The 22,736-nt window shown below is 48.3% G+C and overlaps 1 protein-coding gene across 6 annotated transcripts; it reads right to left on the bottom strand.

The window, feature by feature from the left end:
* Window positions 1–2,820: 2,820 nt before the first annotated feature.
* Window positions 2,821–12,564, bottom strand: TEX35 (testis expressed 35). Of its 6 annotated transcripts, none has more exons than XM_058700762.1 (9): window positions 12,418–12,564; window positions 11,491–11,649; window positions 10,941–11,009; window positions 10,021–10,077; window positions 9,274–9,333; window positions 4,168–4,229; window positions 3,742–3,934; window positions 3,334–3,377; window positions 2,821–3,084 (listed from the first exon to the last, which is right to left on the bottom strand). In XM_058700762.1, exons 1-9 carry the CDS (start codon window positions 12,454–12,456, stop codon window positions 2,997–2,999), a joined length of 771 nt encoding a protein of 256 aa, XP_058556745.1. In that variant the 5' UTR covers window positions 12,457–12,564; the 3' UTR covers window positions 2,821–2,996. The 6 variants fall into 6 exon arrangements, with proteins under 6 accessions (XP_058556745.1, XP_058556748.1, XP_058556751.1 ...); XM_058700765.1 differs by having other exon boundaries at window positions 11,545–11,649; XM_058700768.1 differs by having other exon boundaries at window positions 11,599–11,649.
* Window positions 12,565–22,736: the final 10,172 nt, after the last annotated feature.

Raw genomic sequence — 22,736 nt, 5'->3', positions numbered from 1 at the left:
GTTCAAAGACAGGCAAAATAACCTGTGCGGATAAAGATCAGAATAGTGGTAACCTGGGAGCAGGCTAGGTATGGATGGGACAAAGGTGCTGGAGATGTTCTAGAATAATGTCAGTGATGTATACAGATATAAAAATTCATCGAACTGTACATAACCATATGCTTTATGCCTCAATTTTTGAAGTCATTAGAAAATGAACAGGAGGTGGGCGCCTGGGTGGCTCAGTCGGTTAAGCATCTGACTTCGGCTCAGGTCATGATCTCGTGGTTTGTGGGTTTGAGCCCCGCATCGGGCTCTGTACTGACAGCTCAGAGCCTGGAGCCTGTTTCGGATTCTGTGTCTCCTCCTCTCTCTCTGCCCCCCCCCCCACCCCGCTCATGCTCTGTCTCTCAATAATAAATAAACATTAAAAAACAATTTAAAAAAATGAACAGGAGGTATGCACGTGTATGATCATTGCTAACAAATCATCTCAAAACCTAGCAACTTAAACCAACAAGCATTTATTACGTCGCAGTTTCCGCGGGTCAGGAATTTGGAACTGGGTGGTTCTGGCTCAGGGTCTTTTCATAAGGTTGCAGTCAAGATGTTGGTGGGGGCCGCTGCCACCTGAAGGCTCTAGGGCTGCAGCTGACCTGCCCCGTAGCTATTGGCAGCAGGTCTCAGTGCCTTGCCCTGTGGCCCATTCCAGAGGACCACTTGGACGTCATTACTACATGGCTGCGAGCTTCACCCAGGCTGGGTATCCAAGAGACAGCAAGATGAAGCCACCGGGTCTTTTATGATTGAGTCTTGGAAGTAACACGCCGTCACTTCCGCCATATTCTGTTCATTGGGAGTGAGTCACTATGTCCAGCCCTCACTTGAGGGGAGAGGAATTAGGCTCCTCTTGAAAGAGTATCAGAGGATTTGTGGGCCTATTATGACAGCACAGAACTACACAATGCAGTGTTCCCAAGCGTTTGAAGGTTTGGAGGTCAAGGGACAGGGTCTCTGGAGTCCCTTGTGTTGGCAGAATAGCAGCCCCCAAAGATGTGCGTGTTCTAATCCCTAGAACCCATGAATACGTTATGTTACACAGCAAAGGGGAAGTAAGGTTGTTCATTAGCTGACTTTAACTTATTACTTTAAGGTAATTATTATCCTTATGATTATGATTAGGCAGGCCCAGCGTAATCACAAGGGGCCTGAAAAGTGGAAGAGAAGGCAGAAGATGAATCAGGGTCAGAGTGATACAGAATGAGAGAGACGCAGCTGGCCATTGCTGGCTTTGAACATGGAAGGGGCCATATGCCAAAGGATGCAGGCAGCCCATAGGAGCCGGAAAAGACAAGCATATTCTCCCCTGGAGCCTCCAGAAGGAATGCAGGCGTGCCAACACCTTGAGGTTAGCCCCGGGAGACCCATTTTGGACCCATCTTGTGTTGTCTCAAGCCATTAACTGTGTGGTAATCTGTTACCGCAGCAGGAAATGGACACGCTTTACATACGCCCTTCTCCTTTTTCCCATTTCTAACTCATTTCTGCTTTCATCACACGCTATAGTTACTGTCCTTGTTGTCATATGGTCTATATTTTTTAATATACATGTTTACTATGTTTAATACACTATGTTTACTTACTAGCTATAAGCTCCTTGAGGGCAAGTCCTAGGCTTTGTTTTGGTTTTTTTTGTTTGTTAAATATAAGTCAGAAGCCCAACACATCACTCATTACTACGTAGCCATTAACAACTTGGTCAATTATTAACTAGACTGGCTAAAAGTCTAAGCAGCCAGCTTAGCAAAGAGATGAAACAAGAAAGCTGGTGTGAGGGGCCCTCCGGGTGGCTCAGCTGGTTAACCATCTGAACCTGGCTCAGGTCACGATCTTGTGGTTCGTGGGTTTGGGCCCTACATCAGGTTCAGTGCTGACAGCTCAGAGCCTGGAGCCTACTTCGGATTCTGTCTCCCTGTCTTTCTGCCCATCCCCCTGCCTCCTCCAGCTCATGCTCTCTCTCTCTTTCAAAAATAAACAAACATTTAAAAAAAGAAGAAGAAAGCAAGCTGGTGTTAAATAAAATACGGAATCCTATTAATTCCTCCTCCATTAAACTAAACCCCAAAAATCACACTCATGACAGGAGAGTTTACTGAGATACTATTTTCTCTGTATCTTTCTTTACTCTCATTTCAAGCTAGTGGCCAAGGGAGGGGATTTGGGGCAGGACAAAGAGGGGAGCAGGTGAAGGTCACTGGCTCATCTCCACCTTTGTGAAGACCTAAGGACTCTGAAGGGATAGGTCTCCTTTTGGGTTGGGGGACAGGAGACCTTCAGGAGGGTAGGAGGGTGGATCCCCAGAGCCCACAAAGGGGACCAAGTTCCTATGAGCAGTGGGGTCCTAGGCTCTGCTCCATGACAAAACCTCAGAGGGAAGCAGAGCAGGCTGGACCCTGGGCTTGGGGTCCCCCACTCACCCAAGACTCTTGGGTCCCACACACACACCACACACACAGTGCAGGAGCTAAGAACACAGGGGGCACAGGTATGTAGGACACTGGAGGTCTCTCCTGCACCCCACAGAATGGCAGCTGTTACCTTTGTGGCCTCCCCCTTCTCTTTTGACCTGAGACCTTTGCAGAACTAGGCAGAGGGAGGGAGGTCGGGGGGGGGGGGGGGCGGGCGGAGATGACCCTGAGAATGACCAAGATAGAATTTCCCACTAATCCAACAGGAAGCAAGAAGAGGGCTGGGCGTCTGAAATATGAGGATTTAGAAACAAAAAAGTGACATTCTTGCACAATGAAGTCTGGGGCTGATATTCCAAATGACGATACGTGCTTTGGCTTTAAAGTGAGGGTTTTAATCTCCGGGTGGGAGGAGGCCTGGGGCGGGGTGGCATGTCAGAGGGCCAGCTCAAGGAGTGGAGAGGAAGGGCCGGGGCTGCCGGTGGGCTCTGTGGTGGCTCTAGGTTGGAAGCACACCTTCCCCCGCATAGGGCTTGAAGCACAGATAAATCAGAAAGCAGCTCCAGATGCCAAGGATGAAAAGGGTGCCCAGGAATGGCATGGAAGTTTTCTGCTAGAGGACAAGAAAGGCAGGAACCTGAGGCAGGGTCAGCGAGCTGCTGGCGAGGCTCCCCTCCCCGCAGGAGCCTCTGGGCTGCAGCCTCCAGGCTGGGGGACCCGGGCCCTCTGGCCTCGTGCCATGTCCTCTATGACGGAGTGGATGAGGTCGGGGGGCAGCGTCTCACCACCGTCGGGGGGACTGGAGGCAAATGCTGCCTGAGCACACTGCCTCTGGGATGATGGGCCACCCAAATGGGACAAGGACTTCTCGAATGGGTCTACCTACCCCTGACTGTAGTTGTTCTTTTGGGCACACAACAAACATCTTTCCTGTAGAGGGAAAAAGAAACGGCACGAGAAAGATCATTTTCCCCTGGTCCAAGATGGCCGCCTGCTAGGCACCTCATGGGGTCTTGCTATAGGAAAGGGCAGAGCAAGATGTTGGCGCTTGGCAGTGGGCACCTCCAGGGTTGAGGCTCACTTGGTCACGGCTTAGAACTCTCCCCAGGCTTAGAGGACAAGCCCCCGGAGGGGGCTCTGGGCTAGGGAGGCATCTGGGGCCAGCAGAGGGGTGGAACCCGTCCCTTTAGAGCAGGAGGTAAGGGAGTGAGAGGGCCTAGGACGGTCAGGGCAGGGCAGGAGCCTGGAGGGGCACACCAGCGTGGGGGGCGGGAGGGAGTCAGGCTTCACTTACGCAGCAGGTCCTGCCTTGATGAAGGGAATCCAGTGGGTCCATTTCTGGTTTCTGAAGTGCCATCATCTTCTCGTGGAGAGTGAGTGGCATTCCATCAGCTCCATCCACTTTCTTGAGCTGGAGCTGTGGGTCTGTGTCCGTCTTTGCCGTCAGCCTGAACTCCTGCTGCTCCTCTGGACCTCTTCTAAGGGGACTGGGGGAGGGAGTTAGGGAAGGGCCGAGCTGGGGGGACGATTTCCAACACGACAGGGAGATAACCACAGTGTGGGCGGCCACGGAGGGCCCTGACATCCAAGCCATTGGGGGAAGAGAAACCAAGACAGGTCCTTGAAGAGTCTGAGGGTCCTCTGAGCCCGAGGACGCTTAGCAAAGTGAAGGGAGGAGATGCCTCAGGGACGAAGAGAGACGGGTGCAGGTCACACTTACTGGCTGCTCTTGTGCATATTTATTAAAACATCCATCTTCTCATCCATATCCTTCTGCATTTCCTTCAGGAGAAAAGTCAAAGCTTAGCCTTATCATCCTGAAGGGCGTCTGAAATCCTTTCTTCTTGCCTCTAGCTGCCAACCACTCAGAGATCACCTCAGCGTCTTCCTTTCTCGGGAATCCTCACCGGCCTTGGGTGACACGTGCCACCTCTCCCTTTCCCCGCCCCCATTCCAGGATGAGGCCAAAGCACAGGCAGGGTCATTAGGGGCTTATCCAAAGTTTCCAGGTGAGTCAGAGGACAGGAAGGCTTTCACCTGATCCCACACCTGGATGAGACCCTTATGCCCTGGCTCTGGCTCAAGGCCTATGAAGTGATGGAGGCAAGAAGACGAATCTTGTGACCCTCCCCCGCAAAGGCACTTTTGGCTCCAGTGTTTTGACCCCTGCTGTGCACCCAGATTCTGCACATGCGCGTTTGCTTCATCTTTTACCCAATTTCTGGCAGAAATGGTCAGCATAAAATAAAACTGACATTACTTCAACTGGCCCCTCACATTTATTATTTACTAAGAACTGAAAGAATAGTAAAATCTTCTTGGCGAGTTAAGATCTGTAAAGTTTGATCCAGAGACATTGGAATAGAAATAGTGGTCATCAAAGAATGTCTAAGATGACAGATATCATCGTCAACGGTATCTGTTATGGACAAACACAAGGTTGGCTTGAACATTATAAAATACCCATGAAAAATAAATTGCTTCAAGGAAAATAATTCTAATAAAAAATGAAAGATTTGGCAACGGTTTACTGAAGTGTGGTAGAAAACTGATCAAGGAATTATACTGTATGGGTGGAGATGATTTCAAAAAATAGCTTCTTGAAAAGCATTTTTTTTTAATGTTTATTTTTGAGAGAGAGAATGCGTGAGCAGTATGGGCAGAGAGAGGGGAATGGAAAGTCTGAAGGGGGCTCTGCACTGACACCACAGAGCCTGATGCCGGACCCGAACTCACAAACCATGAGATCATGAGGTAGGACGCTTAACCAACCTAGCCACCAAGGCGCCACCACCCCCCCCCCCCCACTTCTTGAAAAGTATTTTTAAGTGGTGGTATACATTTTGGATAAGACATCTGTATTCATAAATAGAGTGAAAATATCCTTGATGTGAAAATGCCCCCTGGTTTCGAAAAATCAGAGTCAAAATGTCCCTTATTCTTAGAAGTGTCACTGTTACTTCAAACTCATGTCCTGAAGTGATCTCCTCATTTTCTCTTCTAAATCTGTTTGCCAACTGTCCTTGTCACTGTCACCACTTTCTTCTAACTGTCCAGATTGCCTGTTGGGGTCATGGACACTTGCTTCTCCTTCATTCTCTATGTTGAGTCGATCATCAAAAATGTTATTTTTCCTTCGGTGCATCTTTCAGATTTACCATTTCCCTTCTATTCCTACACCTAGTCCAGCATTCCTCATCTTGAGTGGGAACGTGGCTTCCTGCCTGATATTCTAGCTCCAGACAGCCCCCAGCCCTGCTCTCCCGGCTCCCCCACCCCCGAGCCCACCTTGCAAACAGCTGCCTGCTCAGCCTTTCTGAAGTGCTGCTTCTAGCACGTTCTTTGATTAAGAATCTCCAGAGGCCTCTTACTGCTTACACAACCAAGTCCCAATCTGTCCGCCTGTCTTTCAAAAGCCTTCATTATCTACCGCCTTTGTGCCCATTCCATTTTATTTCTCACAGTTTTCCCGGATGATCCCACTTTTATGACTGATCTCACCACTGACCATGATACACTTCACGTTCATCCTGCTTCCATGCTGTGTGCAAGCTGTTCCCGTGCCCAAAATAGCCTCCTTTGTGCCTTTCCATACCCAGTCCTGCCCACTAACAAAACACTTACTGTGTTTGCATTTTAATATAGAGATAATACATGCCCTTTGTAGAAAATTTGGACAATATAGAGGAATATAAAAGTAAATTAATCTCATCACCTCGCCATAACTGTTATTAACCCCTTTGGTGTATTTCTTTCCAGTCTTTTTTCTAAATATTTACTTTGCTATTTTCCCCCACTTAACTGAGATCAGCCTATATAAATTGCTTGTATCTTGCTTTTCATTATAAGCATACTTCTCATTATAAGCATTCTTTTTTTTAAATAAGCTTTTTATATCAAAATAACTTGGGACTTACTGAGAGTTGCAAAGATAGTACAAAGAGTTCCCATATGCCTTTCATTTCATTAAGTTTCCCCTTAATATTAACATCTAACCCAATCATGGCATTGCTCTTAATTTAAAAAAAATTTGGGGGCGCCTGGGTGGCGCAGTCGGTTAAGCGTCCGACTTCAGCCAGGTCACGATCTCGCGGTCCCTGAGTTCGAGCCCCGCGTCAGGCTCTGGGCTGATGGCTCGGAGCCTGGAGCCTGGAGCCTGTTTCCGATTCTGTGTCTCCCTCTCTCTCTGCCCCTCCCCCGTTCATGCTCTGTCTCTCTCTGTCCCAAAAATAAATAAAAAACGTTGAAAAAAAATTTTTTTTTTAAATTTTAAGTTTATTTATTTATTTTTGAGAGACAGATAGAGAGAGTGAATGAAGGAGGGGCAGAGAGAGAGAGAGAGAGAGAGAGAATCCCAAGAGGGCTCCATAGTGTCAGTGTGCAGCCTGATATGGGGTTTCAGCTCATGAACCATGAGATCATGACCTGAGCCAAAACCAAGAGTCAGATGTTTAACTGACTGAGCCACCCAGGAGCCCCAATTTTTTTAAAGTAAGCTCCATGCCCAGTGTGGGCCTTGAACTCATAACCTCTTGATCAAGAGTCACATGTCTACCAACTGAGCCAGCCAGGTGTGCCTATAAACATTTTCTCCAGTAGTTCCTAGTTTTCATTCTGTGGATATACCATAATTTATTTGGCTATTCTTCTAGTGTTGAAAATTGTGGTTTCCAAATTTTTGCTATTATATATAATGATCCTGCGATGAATATCTTTTTACAGATACTCATGCTAGTGTTTCTGATTATTTTTATAGGCTAAATTCTGGGAAATGGAATTAATAGGTCAAGTGGTTTGATATTTTTTGATTTCTATTTTCTAATTCCTTTCCAGTTTTGCACAAGCCTATACTCTGATCAGCAGCATAAGAGCATTCCTGCCCTGTTCTATCATTGTCATAAATTAAAAGTTCATCTATTTGAATGTGACAATGACTTAAGTATTGTTCCCATTTGGCATTTCATTGATTATTCATGAGGTAAACCTTTTAAATATATTTGCTGCATTTTAGTTGTATTCTCTTTTGTGGATTGTTTCCTCATACCCTTTGCCCATTTTCCTATTTGGTTCTTACTGATTTGTGTGAGATTTGTAAGTTATAGATTAAAAAAAAATTTTATCAATGTTTATCATATTTGTGGAAAATTATTTCCTTCAAACTGTTTGCTTCTTAATTCCGTATATGGTGCTTTGCTGTTACCATTTTTAAATTTTTTCTATTGTTAAATATATCAATATTTCCTTAGTGATTTCTTCCATCGTACTTCTTTTTAGACCATACAGTTAAATATTCATATGTAACTTATTCATATTGGTTTTTATTATTTAAATTCACTCTATGCACCATTTCAGTTTTTACAGTGTTAACTAAGTTTTTCTTCATATAATCACCGTTCTTAATATATAATCCTTTCCTTCTCACTAACATTTAAAAAATCATCTTTATCGTCTTTGAAATTGTATAGAGCTGTGCTGCCCGACCTTCGGCATACAACGGAATCACCTGGTGATCTTTAAAAACTGCTCATGCCTGGACCTCATCATCCCAAGAGGTTTTGATTTCATTGTTATGGGGTGCAGCTGGGTACAAGGTCAAAGGCACAGTACAAGTGATTAAAATGTACAGCCAAGGTTGGTAACTATGGCTGCTTCAGATCTGGTTCTTACCCAGGGGAAAGCTCAGAATCACTCTGAGAGTTTGAAGCAACTGTGGCCCAGCCTGGAGATTTTTATTCAGTTCATCCGGACCAGGCCTGGGTATACAGATGTTTGAAATCCTGGCAAGTGATTCTCAGCATGTCCCTGGCACAGAGGTGGTGACGGGGTTATGTACCCTGGTTTTGTTCCTGTGGCTGGTTATCTAGACAAGATTATTGTGGCTTTATGTGAACTTTATATATCTGGTAGGGGTAGTACCCTTTTATAACTCTTAAAAATGTAAAGCTATCTGCTTTTGCCTATTTATGCTTCCACATCGGTGGTCCTCAAATTTTCACTTAGGGAATGTGAGAAAAATTCAAGGGTCCAAGCCTCCTCCAAAAAGGATCTGGGCCCTATTTTCTTTATTTGTGCTCCAGGCAATTCCAGAACACATCAAGGTTTGAGAACCACTATTCTTTTCTTTTTTTTTTTTTTTAATTTATTGCCAAATTGGTTTCCATACAACACCCAGTGCTCATCCCAAAAGGTGCCCTCCTCAGCACCCATCTCCCACCCCCCATCAACCCTCAGTTTGAGAACCACTGTTCTAAACATTTTCTTCAATGTTTATTTTCGAGAGAGAGAGACGGAGCACAAGCAAGGGAGGAGCAGAGACAGAGGGAGACGCAGAATCCAAAACAGGCTCCAGGCTCTGAGCTGTCAGCACAGAGCCCGACACGGGGCTGGAACCCACAAACCATGAGATCGTGACCTGAACTGAAGTCGGACGCTTAACTGACTGAGCCACCCAGGCACCCTGAGAACCACTATTCTAGAGTCTAGGTGGTCCTCTTAGTAATTGCTGAGTTCACAACTAATCTTACTGGGCTTTTGGTTAGATATGCATTTAGCTTCCCATGTAGCCTTCAGAGCTCACCGTAAGAGTCACTTTCTCTGTAAGTATTTAGTTACCCCGGCCCACATTCGTGACTCATTTCTCCAGACTCCTGATTAACTGACAGCCAATTGTCCTGTAGCTCGGCACTTACTTGTTATTTAATTCTCTCTTGCCATAGAGTTTGGGTCTTCTGCTAGATTGTAAGTGACTTCGGGGCAGGGTCTGGCATCGCTTTCCATAATTCCCAGTGCCGTAATGGCCCATGGAAGGCACTCAGCAAATGCTTACCTTCATAATCTCCACGAATTCCTGGAGTTTATCAAAATCCTTGTCCATTATGCCCTTTATCTGTTGAAGAAGAAAAGCACGGCAAGTATTACTGAAGTCCCTCTGGGGCATTTTAAACAAAGGGCAGCAGCTGCTTCTTGGATAAAACTCAAGGAACACACTTGTAGTGGCCAATTAAAGCCACTTTCTTCCCAAGGAGTCTATGAAGGGACTAGGGTGCATGTACCATTAAGTGACCACCACCAGGGGCCTTGGTGTGGCTTAGATCTGGGTACGGCTTCAACGCTTCAACGTGGAGCTCAGACCATAGCTTCAATTACACCTTCTTTCTTCAGCATTCCCTCCCTTCCTACAAATGCCACCGGTGTTTCCAGCAAAGAAGCAAGAAGAGAGTTTCTGCTCTGCTGCTTGTCCCCGGAAGAGGAGGGAGGAGAATGGAATTGGTCCCTGACTTCTCCCACATCCTGGTCAGCTCCTCTCACTCTGTCACGAGGGTTATATCTCCCTAACCCTCAATGTGATGCCTTAGAGAGTTCTTGTCATTCAAAACCTGGGCTTAAGCATCAGACAGACAAGACATCGATACCCTCAGCTGCTCGGCACTGAAACACTGGAGGAGATGGGGCTGAGTTGGGCTGGTGCGTTTTCCACGCAATTCCTGATTGCCCTCGCTATTCAAGGTTGGCCACTGCATTTTCCTGGAAGCTCCCCTTTTCCTCCATATCCTGGAGAGTCTCATCCTGTTACCTGTTTGATCTCATCCATTTTTTCCTTGAGCTCTTCCTTCACCTCCCTGAGTTCAGTCTGAGGAAATAAAATAGGGAAGAGAAGGAGTAAGGAAAGGTCTAGGAAGGGAAACTGTCAAAAGGAAGTAAGGAAAGACCATGGGGCATTGCTAATAAGGAGGAACAGAGAAATACCTCCCATTAGGGAGGAAAGAAAGGATGCTGTTGAGAAAAGGGGGGAGCAGGCCGTACAGACATCACGTGCCTCCCGCTATGATGCCCTGAAGGGGACACCTTCACTTCTGTGATGTGACCCCCAAAAATGCACAGCCGCATCTAGTCACCAGGAAGGACCAGGCCACCCACATGAAGGGTCGGTCTACAAGATAAATGACCTATAATCCTCATAAATGACAATGTCCCAGAAACCAAAGGTTGAAGTGGAATTCCAGACGAAAGGAAACTAAAGAGGCAGGGAACCCAGCTGCCATGTGTGGTCCTGGATTGGATCCCACACAAAAAGAGTTGTCTTTTTCTTTTGTCGTGAAAGACATTAGTGGAATAATTGATACAATTAGAGTAAGGACTGAATCAATGTTCATGTCCTGGTTTTGATATTTTGCTCATTGTACTGTGTAAGAGATTGTTCTTGTTTTCAGGCAATATGCACTGAAATTTCAGAGAAATGTGCTCTCAGATGATTCAGGAAACATACCTTATATGTATGTGTGTGTGTGAATACATGCGGAGAGAGAGAGAGGGAGGGAGGGAGGGAGGGAGGGAGGGAGGGAGGGAGAGAGAATTGTAAAATGCCAACATTTGGGAGATCTGAGTGAAGGGTATAGAATTCATTGTACAATTTTGTGGTCCCGGAGCCTAGTCACAGATGCCAGCAGCGAACCCACCATGGAAGCGGCCGGCGGCCTGGGCTGCCCCACCTACCCTTAGCTCCTGTGTCCCTCCTGGTTTGGTAAACAGCCCTTCTTGTTTAATTCCCTTGTAGTCATACGTCTGTTGGTTGAAAACAGAAACACAGAATGGTGGACGTCACAGGTGTGGGTGGATGAGGCAGGAGAGATCTCCCTGAGTTTCTGTTCCTCCTTTCAGGCTAGGACAGGGGTGAGAGCTGGCGACCCCACCTCCACCGTCTCCCCTCTGAGCTCCTCACGCCACCGCCCTCCTGGCTCACTGAACGGCCAAGGCCCTTCCTGCCTCAGGGACTTGGAATGTGCTCCTTCCTTCGCCCACACTGCTCTTCCTCAGGCTTCCGGTCGGCCTTCGGCCCTCGTCTTGTGCTTCAGCTACCAGCCCAGCCTGGGGCTTTTCCCAACCACCTGGTGGGCAGCAGCTACCCAGTCAGCCCTCCCTATTTCAATTCTCTGCATTGCAGGTAACACTGCCGAATTTTCCTTCTTTGTTTCTGTATCAGATTATTCCAAGCGGGAACTTCTGCGAGCAGAGTTTGTCTCTCTCTCAGTGTATCCCCCAGCACCTGGGACAGGTCTTGGCCACCAGGAACAGCGAACGACCCCTGACTCCAAGTCACCTCCCCACGGGTCTCAGGCCTGGCTGCCGGCATGGCCTCAAAAGAGCTTCTTACTTTGGTCGGCTCGGGCTTCAGTTCCAGGCACATTGCCTTGTAGTTCTTGCTCTGTAGAGACAGGAGTTTGGCAGTCCTCCTGTCAGGCACCAGGATTGGAGGGATAACACCAGCCCTCTCAAGAGCCCCCCTACCCAATCCTGCCCGTCCACCTGCACCTGAGCTCGGGCCCATGTACGCCCCCTCCCCCCAGCACCCGATTCAAGACAACCCAAACTTTGTCGGGTTAGCTTTCTTTTCTGAACACGCACCTGCCCAGTCAGCAGGTAGCCCTCCCCCCCCCCCCCCCGCTGGGGGGCCTGAGCAGGGAGAGCATTTGAAGATAACTTTATGGAAGCCGTGGATTAGTTCAGGCTTTGGAGACAGATTGACTTGCAATCTGATCTCGGCCTGCTTCCCTCCTAGCTGTGTCACCCGGGCAAATTATTTATTCCCCCTGAGCCTCCCTTCCTCGTCTGCAAATTGGGGGCACTCATCGCATTATCTAATAAGGTGCTTGTGTGCCTTAGATGTGCCCGTGGATGCAGGCCTGGTACCGGCCCGGCCCGGAGGCGTGGCTCCGGGGGTGGGTGGAGGTGGTGAGGGTTATTACATCGCTCCTCATCCCAAAGGAAGTCAGCAGAGGCCTCCTTCCTTCCCACCCCGAGGCCAGGGATGAATCCCATCCTCCCTCCGGGCTCAGAGGCCACTTCACTCTCAGAACAGAGAAAGAGCAGAGCATTCACCAGAATTCTCTGTATCCCCCCACCCGCACCCTACACCTCCATTCAGTGAGGACTCAAAGAGGCCCCACATTGTCCAGCAGTGTTTGTCCTTTACCAGGTTTGATTTCTTCAGTTCTGCCCTCTTGGCCGACATGATGGCGGAGGCCAGAGTGTTAACTTCCCAACCTCCCCACCACGGGCCCCTGTGACCAGGCCACCGTCCTGTGCAGATTACAGGCCAAGGTGAGGGAGGATGACTGCCTCTCTGTGTGCAGAACTGCTGAGGTCACAATGCCCCGGTCCCACATCCTGTCCCGGAGTATCACTACAGCTTTGAGCCTCGGGTGCCTCAGCCACTGAGCTGAGGGACAGGTCGGGTTCCAAAGCCATGAGGTTTCCCTCCTGCAAGGGGGAAGGGGGTCACCTGAAAATCGCCCTCTGGGAGGACCTGGCCTGTTATGGCCTTAGCGGAAGGCACGCCTCACCAGAAGCAAGGATTCTGTCTCCTCCCCGAGCAGGACTTACCGACCAGGAGGTGTCTGCCCCGAACATCTAGCTCTCCTCCGAGACTGTGCACAAGGTCTGTCACACTTTCCCCATGTGGACAGACCCTTCCTTGGGTCTGAAGCTGCCTTGAGTTGAGATGCCTTGAAGTCCCTCTTGTTCAAGGTGCATGTACTGTACCAATCTGGGGTCCTCTATGCTGGGGGGCTGAGGGGGTGCTGATCTTTGAAGGATGGCTTCTGACACCCTGGCCTGACCACACGGATGGCCCAGTCCCCTGTCTGCCCTGCACCACACAGTCTCTTCTGTCATTCTGGAAGACAGTTGCAGCAAGAAGCAAAATGTGGACAGTGCTGAGAAGACTCCTGGGGTAGGGAGGACACAGAGGCCATTCTGAAGGGGGTTATAATTTGTGTCTAAAGAGTCAGAGGATCGTGGCCTCCTGTGGGACCTAAAATCATTCAGAATCCAGCTGGCGAGCCTAATTTCACTTTCCTTGGCATTCGTGGGCATTTTACCTCCTTCCCTCTCGTTTCAACTCCTAGTTGCTATCAGAAAGGCCAACATGGAAATTCTGAGGCCAGCTAGCCCAGGAGTACAGGAAGGGATGGAAACTGCACGGGAAGCATGTGCCTACAGCACCCCCCCCCCCCCCCCCCCCGTTCTGTCCCTCGCAGAGGCTGTGAGCTCTAGAACCTTCCCGGGAGCCGCAGCAGTATTTCCAATGCATTTCTGAGGGGGTTACTTCATGGCCTCCAACCTGGTGATGGTCGTCCCTCTTATTGTATCACAGCCAAAGGAAAAAGTGTCTATCACTCTGTTTACTTGGGGAGAGGAGTGATGAACTTTCCAGGCCTCTTTCCCAGCTAGTAAGTGAAGGCTGGAATGTCAGGGTCCTGTGACCCCTGTACTCAGTCCTTGCAGGTCCGCTGGCCACAGAGCAGGAGGGCCCTTTCTCAGCCCTTTCTAGGTTTCCAAAGACCCGACAGGCTTGGGCAGGGGACTACAGGGAAGATGACACTCCCTCTCAACGTTCACCAGCCCTGAGGAAGCGGGCACCGACTCTTCTTGGTTTTGGCTTGAGATCCTCCTGGACCTACAGCAAAGCTTCCTTCTCTTGGCTGAGCGGTCACTAAATGAGCCCCCTTCCAGCCACGCATTTCACAGGAGCCCAGTGGCCCGTGTATCAGGAAATTGGGTCTAAAAGAAATCAGGGTCTCGCTGTAAAGCCGCTTTATACATTATACATGTACAATTATCATCATTTGAACAGATGACAACTGACCCACGGCTCCAGGCTTGCGCCTCCTCACAGCATTCACTAGTCATGCGCCCAGATACGTCACTGTTGTCATCAGTGTGTTCGGAAAGGGCTGAGGAAACCCGTTTGGTGAACCTGAATAAACGAGTCTCATGTTACTGTCTTCTCCTCTGAGATTCTGCAGTTGCACGCGGCGTTACCTCGAAGCGGTATGGCAACATGGATAGTGCCGTGGCAGAACTTGGTTATACGCCAGCCCTGGGCTGTTCTTACCTGAGGGACGCCGCATCCGCTTTTTCTGCCCCCCCTTCATGGTGAAACCCACTGGGATGAGGGCAAGGAACAGAAAGCCCACAGGCGTTCCAATGGGGTTTGGTGGAAAAGGGATATTCACAACGGAGAGAAAGAAGCAGTCACGTGTCTCTTTTCTCCAAGGGGATGTCATTTGAATTTCCTTTTCCTTACAAAGGTCCTGGTTTTTCAGTTTCACCAAGGCAATGTTGTAAGGGAGGCTGCTGGGGGAGGAGGATTTAAAAATGGCCGGGGCGGGAGGGGGGGGTGGAGGTGGGGGTGGGGTGGTCTCATGGCGGCTCAGTCGGTTAAGCGTGGGACTCTTGGTTTCCGCTCAGGTCATGATCTCGCAGTTTGTGGGGCTCTGTGCTAACAGTGCTTGGGATGCTCTCTCTCCCCTCTTTCTCTGCCCCTACTCCGCACACGCTCTCTCTCTCTCCTCAAAATAAACTTTAAAAACAAACAAAAAATGGCCTTGGGCCTCTGACTTCATGGCCTCTTGTAATTCCAGGGGTGACCCAGTGTTCTAAAATCCTTTGATGAGGACAGAATAGTTCATAAAGGTATCCGGAATCCTGACGGCTGTGGTCTCCAGTCAACCTCAGACCAACAGGGTTCAACACAGATGACCTGGATAATTCACTCTGAAACACCCTGCGGACATACTGTAGGGTCTGGCTGCTGCCTTCAGCCAGAGGGCTCTCTGGTTCCAAGCCCCCAGTGAACCTCTCACATAAAATTTTTAGAGCTTTACTGTGATTGGTTATTGCATTGTCCTACTTGACTGATTCATAGATGCCTCAGAACACTCTACACTGTGTCAGGGTAGATTTCTCATGGACACATCGGTTACTCTGCAATTTCTGGGCATTTCTGCAAATACTGTACCAGACCTTGGCTAGAATCACAACCCTATGATATTGTTCCTGTGAAAAAATTACATCTAGTTTCTGCCATGAACTTCTAGTACCTCTATTTCAGGAACAAAACAGGATATTCTGAACAGGTAATTGTAAATCTCCAGGTAATTCAAGACAGCTCCTGATAAGTAAAAAGTCAGAGCAAATGTATTGTAGGACTTGCAGGCTTCTTCCTCCTGTGCATTCACCAGGACACGGACACATTTGCCAGGGCCTTCCAGGACCCAGGGGAACCTGTCACTATTCCCACAGCCAATGTCATAGAACAGCCTGCTGTGTGAGATAAAGTGAGAACCACCAGCCATCAGAGGCTCCCCTGCTCCTGCTAAATACGGCTCCTGGGGCCTCTTTACTTGGCTGGTGTCCCTCTACTCTCTTTGGATGGAGTCCAAACAGTGGATGGCAATTATATTCCTACCTGTTTTGGCGTCCCTGCTTAAAGATTCTCTGTGGTTGTTCTCCCAGTCCCTTAAAGCCTCCTCTCTACCTCTGACACCTCCAAATCCCCATCCATCATTGACGCCATACATCTGAGTGGCACAATGGCTTCTCTGGATTGGTCTTTTGGGGACTATGCATGGTATACATGGGAGATCACAAACGGCGGGGATGTGGGTCGGTCCTGAGAGCAGCCAGCACCACTCTTGCTCCCACTTTTTTGGCTAGAATGCAACCACACGTCCACACCTACCTGCAAAGGAGGCTGGGACATGTGGCTGAGTATCCCCCAAGAGGAAATAAGTGTAAGGAGCAGATGGCCGATCTCTGCCACACCTTCCTGATGGATCTCATCCTTCCCATTTCATTCTGACAAGTCCCCTCATAAGAAAACTTAAGTTCACGTTCTTCTGTTTTTTGTGCAAGGGAGGAAGCTGATGAGATCAAAAGGGAAGACTACGTGAGACACTGGAGCCAGGTCTCCCAACTAATGTGGGCTGGCAGAGCTGGAGTTCAGGTTAAGGGCTCACCTCTTCTCATCTGAACAGCCAACAGGCTAGGATGTTGAGACAGAGGTTGCAATAATGATCCCGCTTATCCAAGATTTACAGTGTAATAATCCCAGTCGATCCCGGATCCATTCTGCAAATCTCCCTCCCCTCCTGCAGGTACTGGAATAGGAGTCTGCTCTGAAGTTTCTCTTGCTGTTCTAAGCCCTCTCAGCAGCACTGGGGCCCAAGCAGGTTGCCTCATCTCTGCCAGCACCTTCCCTGGAGGATGAGTCTCACTGTTGTCCTCTTTGCTGAGAGTCCATAACCTGCTGCAGATGACCCTCTCAGTCTAGCCCCATGAAGCCACCTGCACATGACTCCTGCATGGGGACACCTATTGCTGGGCCCCACCAACAGACATGGACAATAGCCTTGATTGGACCAAAGTTTTCCTTTACTTAGAGACATCGGACCCTGGCTGGCCTTCTGCAGGGCCTGGCTGTTGCCTTTTTCACACCTGGTTTACATTCTGCTCTTTCCCATTTTGTCTCCAGGGTCATTAGCACGTCAGAGCTGGGTCCGTGTGAAGAATGCTCCAGAAGGTGTGAATCTTCTTCCTTGGGTAGGAGTTCCAGGGCTTGGGCCAGAAAACAGGGATCTCTGACCTGGAGCTACAGGTGGTGATCAAAGCAAGGAAGCTGCTAGAGTCAAGAGTCACACGGAGAGGTCAATGAGCTAGAGAAGTCTTCCCGTCTCCAAACAGGGGAGCCAGAGGCAGATTATCAGAGCCACCGTGGAGAAGGGAGAGAACCATTCCTGGAGGAGGCAGAGCCAGCCTGCAGGGCTCTCATGGGTGGCCGAGGTGTGAGGGAAACCTCAGCGCATCTAAAGACTAAGAACTGGGCAGTTTCAGAATTATTCAGCATGATCAAGTGGGATTCATTCCTGGGATGCAGGGCTAGTTCAACATTCGCAAATCGATCAACGTGATACATCACATTAACAAAAAAAAAAGAGAAGAACCATATGATCCTGTCAATCGATGCAGAAAAAGCCTTTGACAAAATCCAGCACCCTTTCTTAATAAAAACCCTCGAGAAAGTCGGGATAGAAGGAACATACTTACACATCATAAAAGCCATTTATGAAAAGCCCACAGCTAACATCATCCTCAACGGGGAAAAACTGAGAGCTTTTTCCCTGAGATCAGGAACACGACAGGGATGCCCACTCTCACCGCTGTTGTTTAACATAGTGCTGGAAGTTCTAGCATCAGCAATCAGACAACAAAAGGAAATCAAAGGCATCAAAATTGGCAAAGATGAAGTCAAGCTTTCGCTTTTTGCAGATGACATGATATTATACATGGAAAATCCGATAGACTCCACCAAAAGTCTGCTAGAACTGATACATGAATTCAGCAAAGTTGCAGGATACAAAATCAATGTACAGAAATCAGTTGCATTCTTATACACTAACAATGAAGCAACAGAAAGACAAATAAAGAAACTGATCCCATTCACAATTGCACCAAGAAGCATAAAATACCTAGGAATAAATCCAACCAAAGATGTAAAAGATCTGTATGCTGAAAACTATAGAAAGCTTATGCAGGTAATTGAAGAAGATATAAAGAAATGGAAAGACATTCCCTGCTCATGGATTGGAAGAATAAATATTGTCAAAATGTCAATACTACCCAAAGCTATCTACACATTCAATGCAATCCCAATCAAAATTGCACCAGCATTCTTCTCGAAACTAGAACAAGTAATCCTAAAATTCATATGGAACCACAAAAGACCCCGAATAGCCAAAGTAATTTTGAAGAAGAAGACCAAAGCAGGAGGCATCACAATCCCAGACTTTAGCCTCTACTACAAAGCTGTCATCATCAAGACAGCATGGTATTGGCATAAAAACAGGCACATAGACCAATGGAATAGAATAGAAACCCCAGAACGAGACCCACAAAAGTATGGCCAACTCATCTTTGACAAAGCAGGAAAGAACATCCAATGGAAAAAAGACAGTCTCTTTAACAAACGGTGCTGGGAGAACTGGACAGCAACATGCAGAAGGTTGAAACTAGACCACTTTCTCACACCATTCACAAAAATAAACTCAAAATGGATAAAGGACCTGAATGTGAGACAGGAAACCATCAAAACCTTAGAGGAGAAAGCAGGAAAAGACCTCTCTGACCTCAGCCGTAGCAATCTCTTACTCGGCACATCCCCAAAGGCAAGGGAATTAAAAGCAAAAGTGAATTACTGGGACCTTATGAAGATAAAAAGCTTCTGCACAGCAAAGGAAACAACCAACAAAACTAAAAGGCAACCAACGGAATGGGAAAAGATATTTGCAAATGACACATCGGACAAAGGGCTAGTATCCAAAATCTATAAAGAGCTCATCAAACTCCACACCCGAAAAACAAATAACCCAGTGAAGAAATGGGCAGAAAACATGAATAGACACTTCTCTAAAGAAGACATCCGGATGGCCAACAGGCACATGAAAAGATGTTCAACGTCGCTCCTTATCAGGGAAATACAAATCAAAACCACACTCAGATACCACCTCACGCCAGTCAGAGTGGCCAAAATGAAGAAATCAGGAGACTATAGATGCTGGAGAGGATGTGGAGAGACGGGAACCCTCTTGCACTGTTGGTGGGAATGCAAATTGGTGCAGCCGCTCTGGAAAGCAGTGTGGAGGTTCCTCAGAAAATTAAAAATAGACCTACCCTATGACCCAGCAATAGCACTGCTAGGAATTTATCCAAGGGATACAGGAGTACTGATGCATAGGGGCACTTGTACCCCAATGTTTATAGCAGCACTCTCAACAATAGCCAAATTATGGAAAGAGCCTAAATGTCCATCAACTGATGAATGGATAAAGAAATTGTGGTTTATATACACAATGGAATACTACGTGGCAATGAGAAAAAATGAAATATGGCCTTTTGCAGCAACGTGGATGGAACTGGAGAGTGTGATGCTAAGTGAAATAAGCCATACAGAGAAAGACAGATACCATATGGTTTCACTCTTATGTGGATCCTGAGAAACGTAACAGAAACCCATGGGGGAGGGGAAGGAAAGAAAAAAAAAAAAAAAAAAGAGGTTAGAGTGGGAGAGAGCCAAAGCATAAGAGACTGTTAAAAACTGAGAACAAACTGAGGGTTGATGGGGGGTGGGAGGGAGGGCAGGGTGGGTGATGGGTATTGAGGAGGGCACCTTTTGGGATGAGCACTGGGTGTTGTATGGAAACCAATTTGACAGTAAATTTCATATATTAAAAAATAAAATAAAAAATAAAAAATAAAAAATAAAAAAGATTGAATTTGGGCAAAAAAAAAAAAAAAAAAAAAAAGAACTGGGCAGTTTCCCTGAGGTGCTCCTTCCTTTCTTGTCATAGGAGTGTGCTCCATGCAGGGCTGTGGATTTTTCCTTTTGGCAAAAGGCACTGGTAGGAAGCTAGCCTTTGTCTAGCTCCCAGTCCTCCAGTGAGGAAATGCTCACGCTGAAGCATCTCGTCTGCTGTGGGGGTGGAGCCAAGGCACGGCTCTGAAGGAGCCAGTTCTGTGACGTGGGTCTCAACTCTGCTCCTGGAACTGAGTGTTCACGCTCTTGCTAACCCTCCCAACAATTAAACCAGTTCACGTGGGTTCTCTTTGCAACTAAACCTGACTGACAGAGTTGGTCATACATTTCTGCTAACTGCAGATCTTTGGGAACTCACATGTGTGTGGTGGTAACTCCTGGGTGGTGACCCACAGGGGCGTTTCCTGTGGAAATGTCGAGTACTTCTATTTGGTGACATCCCATAGACTGTCAGAGTTGGTAATTTTAATTAGTGGCCATGGGAAAAGGGGGTGTGAAACCCAGTCCTTCATGGGTCTTTTTTGTAATGAAGACTTCCACTTGGCTTTTTTTGGTAGACAAACATCAGACAGACACTTTTTATAGCATCAAGACACCTAGGCGGGCCTTTTACTCACAAGAGGTAGATGGCGTGTCACGCTATTATGTTGGTTCTTCAGGGACTGCTTTTTCCAGAATCTTTGTTCAGCTGCTCGGGAAGCATCTCCAAGCCCACCCGCCTTCCTCCTGTAGGCCGTCTGCAACCCCAGCTCTTCTCACCACAGGGCTCTGGGGATGTTCCTGGGCCATGTGACTGACGGACACTCTGAGAAGCACCTTCTGGGGCCCTGAGCTCCTACCTGAAGCTGAGGAAGGGAGGCATTAGGTGACATTACTCCTCTGGGCGGCAACAGAGGACGGGAGGCGTTAAGTGACATTATTCTTCTGGGCGGCAACAGTCGTGTGAAAATCATGGCTCACGGAAAGACAACTTGGATGGAATCAAACACTGAAGCAAGCCACACTTCTTTCCTGAGCCCCCTAAATACGAGTGTTCACTTACGTTTATCTAATTATTGATCAAAACAAAGCAATCCCCTTCCTTCCCCTACCTCGAAAAACCAGGGCCACAGCAACCCATCCAGAGGACAGTGAACTCCAGGGCCTGCCTGGGTCGCAACCCCACACCTCACTGGCAGACTGTGCTTCTTCGGGCTCAGGGCCAGGCTGGGTCCGAGCGAGAAGCACTGACTCACTGCGCAGGGGTTTCCACACCGAGTCCCCTGTTTCTTCACACGCTCGCTGAGCACTCACTGTGTGTCAGGCACTCTGCTAGGCACCAGGGAAACAGAAGAAACTGAGATGTGGTGCTGGCCCCTGGGAACTCATCACTGATGGGGCTGACAGAAGCAGTAGAACCGCACTTACACTGTGGTCTGTAGGCCCAGGTCTGGAGGGGGCCCAGAGGAGAGGCACAACCCAGTTCTTGGGGCTGGTTCTCTGCCATGCTCTTCTGGACTCCAGTCCTGGCCTTGTGAGTTTCCCAGTACCCCGGCTCCTCTAGAGTCAGGTTCTTCTCTACATGCAAGCACAGGGCCCAGGCCGGGCCATGTTACCCACCGTGTGCCAGACTTTGCAAACGCCAACACCTGCCTGTACCTCTGAAGATGACCTCCTCCCTCTACTCATCGGTGGGACCACCCCGGTGGGAAAGGTCATCAAAAAGATGTGGCCACCAACCGACCCGTGAGCCGGACCCTGGCACTTGGAGGCTCCTCACCTCCTCGGCCCTGTCCTTGGAATGTGGTTTCCACTTGCCTTTCTTGCTCCCGGAGGCCGTGTCACAAGGATATAGCCTTGAGATGGCGACGTGGCGTTGAAAACGCCTTCAGGGTGTATGTGACTAGACCCTGTGAAGGCCTCTTTATAAACTTTGCAGGTATGGCCAGCAGGTACAGGGATCCATTCGTCTTGCTGCTGCCTGAGACAAGCCTCATATGTAAGTCCCCTTTGCTTATTAAAGCTGCCACCCACCATCCTGGAATGACTGCCTCTTTCTTCAGTCTCTCTCTGCCCTCAGAGCACAGGGGCCAATTTCAGATTGCACCCAGGAAGCTCCCAGGAGGGTTACGACCAACACACACCCTCCATGCTGGGCCCTAGATGGGGGTTCACCTGTCTCTGCCATATCAAATGGGTCTCCCAGCATAGAGGGCCTAGCCTGTCCCAGCAGGTGCATTGCATACCAAATCAGCTTTCTCTGCTCCATCTGGCCCAAGTTCACCTCTACCCGGCCTTGTCACTATATATAGCAGTTTGGACTGGACCAAAATCTGTACACCCTCTAACAGTGTAAAACAAAGTGTCCTCTGAGCTCTATGTGTCAAGTTGATATTTCACCATGTCAGACTGTGTGCAGGTAACACATTCTCGGAGGTCTGTGGGTTCCTGCCTCAGGAAATAATGGGATATTCATAAATGTAACAGCCCTTAGGTTTTGTACATAAATCCCCCTCAGCAATCAGGACGCAGAGAATTAGACACCAGAAGTCATCACGAAGGAGACTTTGCTGTGCTGGTCTGATACCAAGGAGAGGCTTCTTGCTGATTCTACTCGGTAGCCTTACCTGACCTCTTTCCTGCTGTGGCCGTGCCAGAACCCTCAGGACATTCTTTGGACCTTCTCTTTTGTCCTCCACTTGGTTACGTGTATTAGCCAGAGTTCTCCAGAGGAAGAATTCTTTCTTAGGCTTCTTTCTCCTCAGGCCTTCAACAGATGGGATGGGGCCTGCCCACATTAGGGAGGACACTCAGCTTTGTTCAGCCCACCAACTCAAATATTAATCTTATCTGAAAACATCCTCACAGACACCAAATATCTGGGCACCCCATGGCCCCATCAAGCTGACACATAAAATGAACTACCATGTTACCTGTCTCTCCTGCCTTCCTGACCCATCACTTCACCTGGAGCACAGCTCATTTTCTTCCTTTGGTCGTGGCACCCGTGGCCTGAGTTCCAGATAACTGACCTCAGGCTTGGTCTCAGGCCCCTTCCCTCCAGAACTTCCTTTTCAGGGCAGGCCTGGCCGGAGGCCCAGGGTTCTCCAGCCCTTCCCACCCAGACGCTGGCCTCCGGATGTTTTGATACCAGAGCC

Source organism: Neofelis nebulosa, chromosome 15, assembly GCF_028018385.1.
Source record: "Neofelis nebulosa isolate mNeoNeb1 chromosome 15, mNeoNeb1.pri, whole genome shotgun sequence".
In the NCBI taxonomy this organism is placed as follows: domain Eukaryota; kingdom Metazoa; phylum Chordata; class Mammalia; order Carnivora; family Felidae; genus Neofelis; species Neofelis nebulosa.
This window is presented reverse-complemented; position numbering and strand designations above follow the sequence as displayed.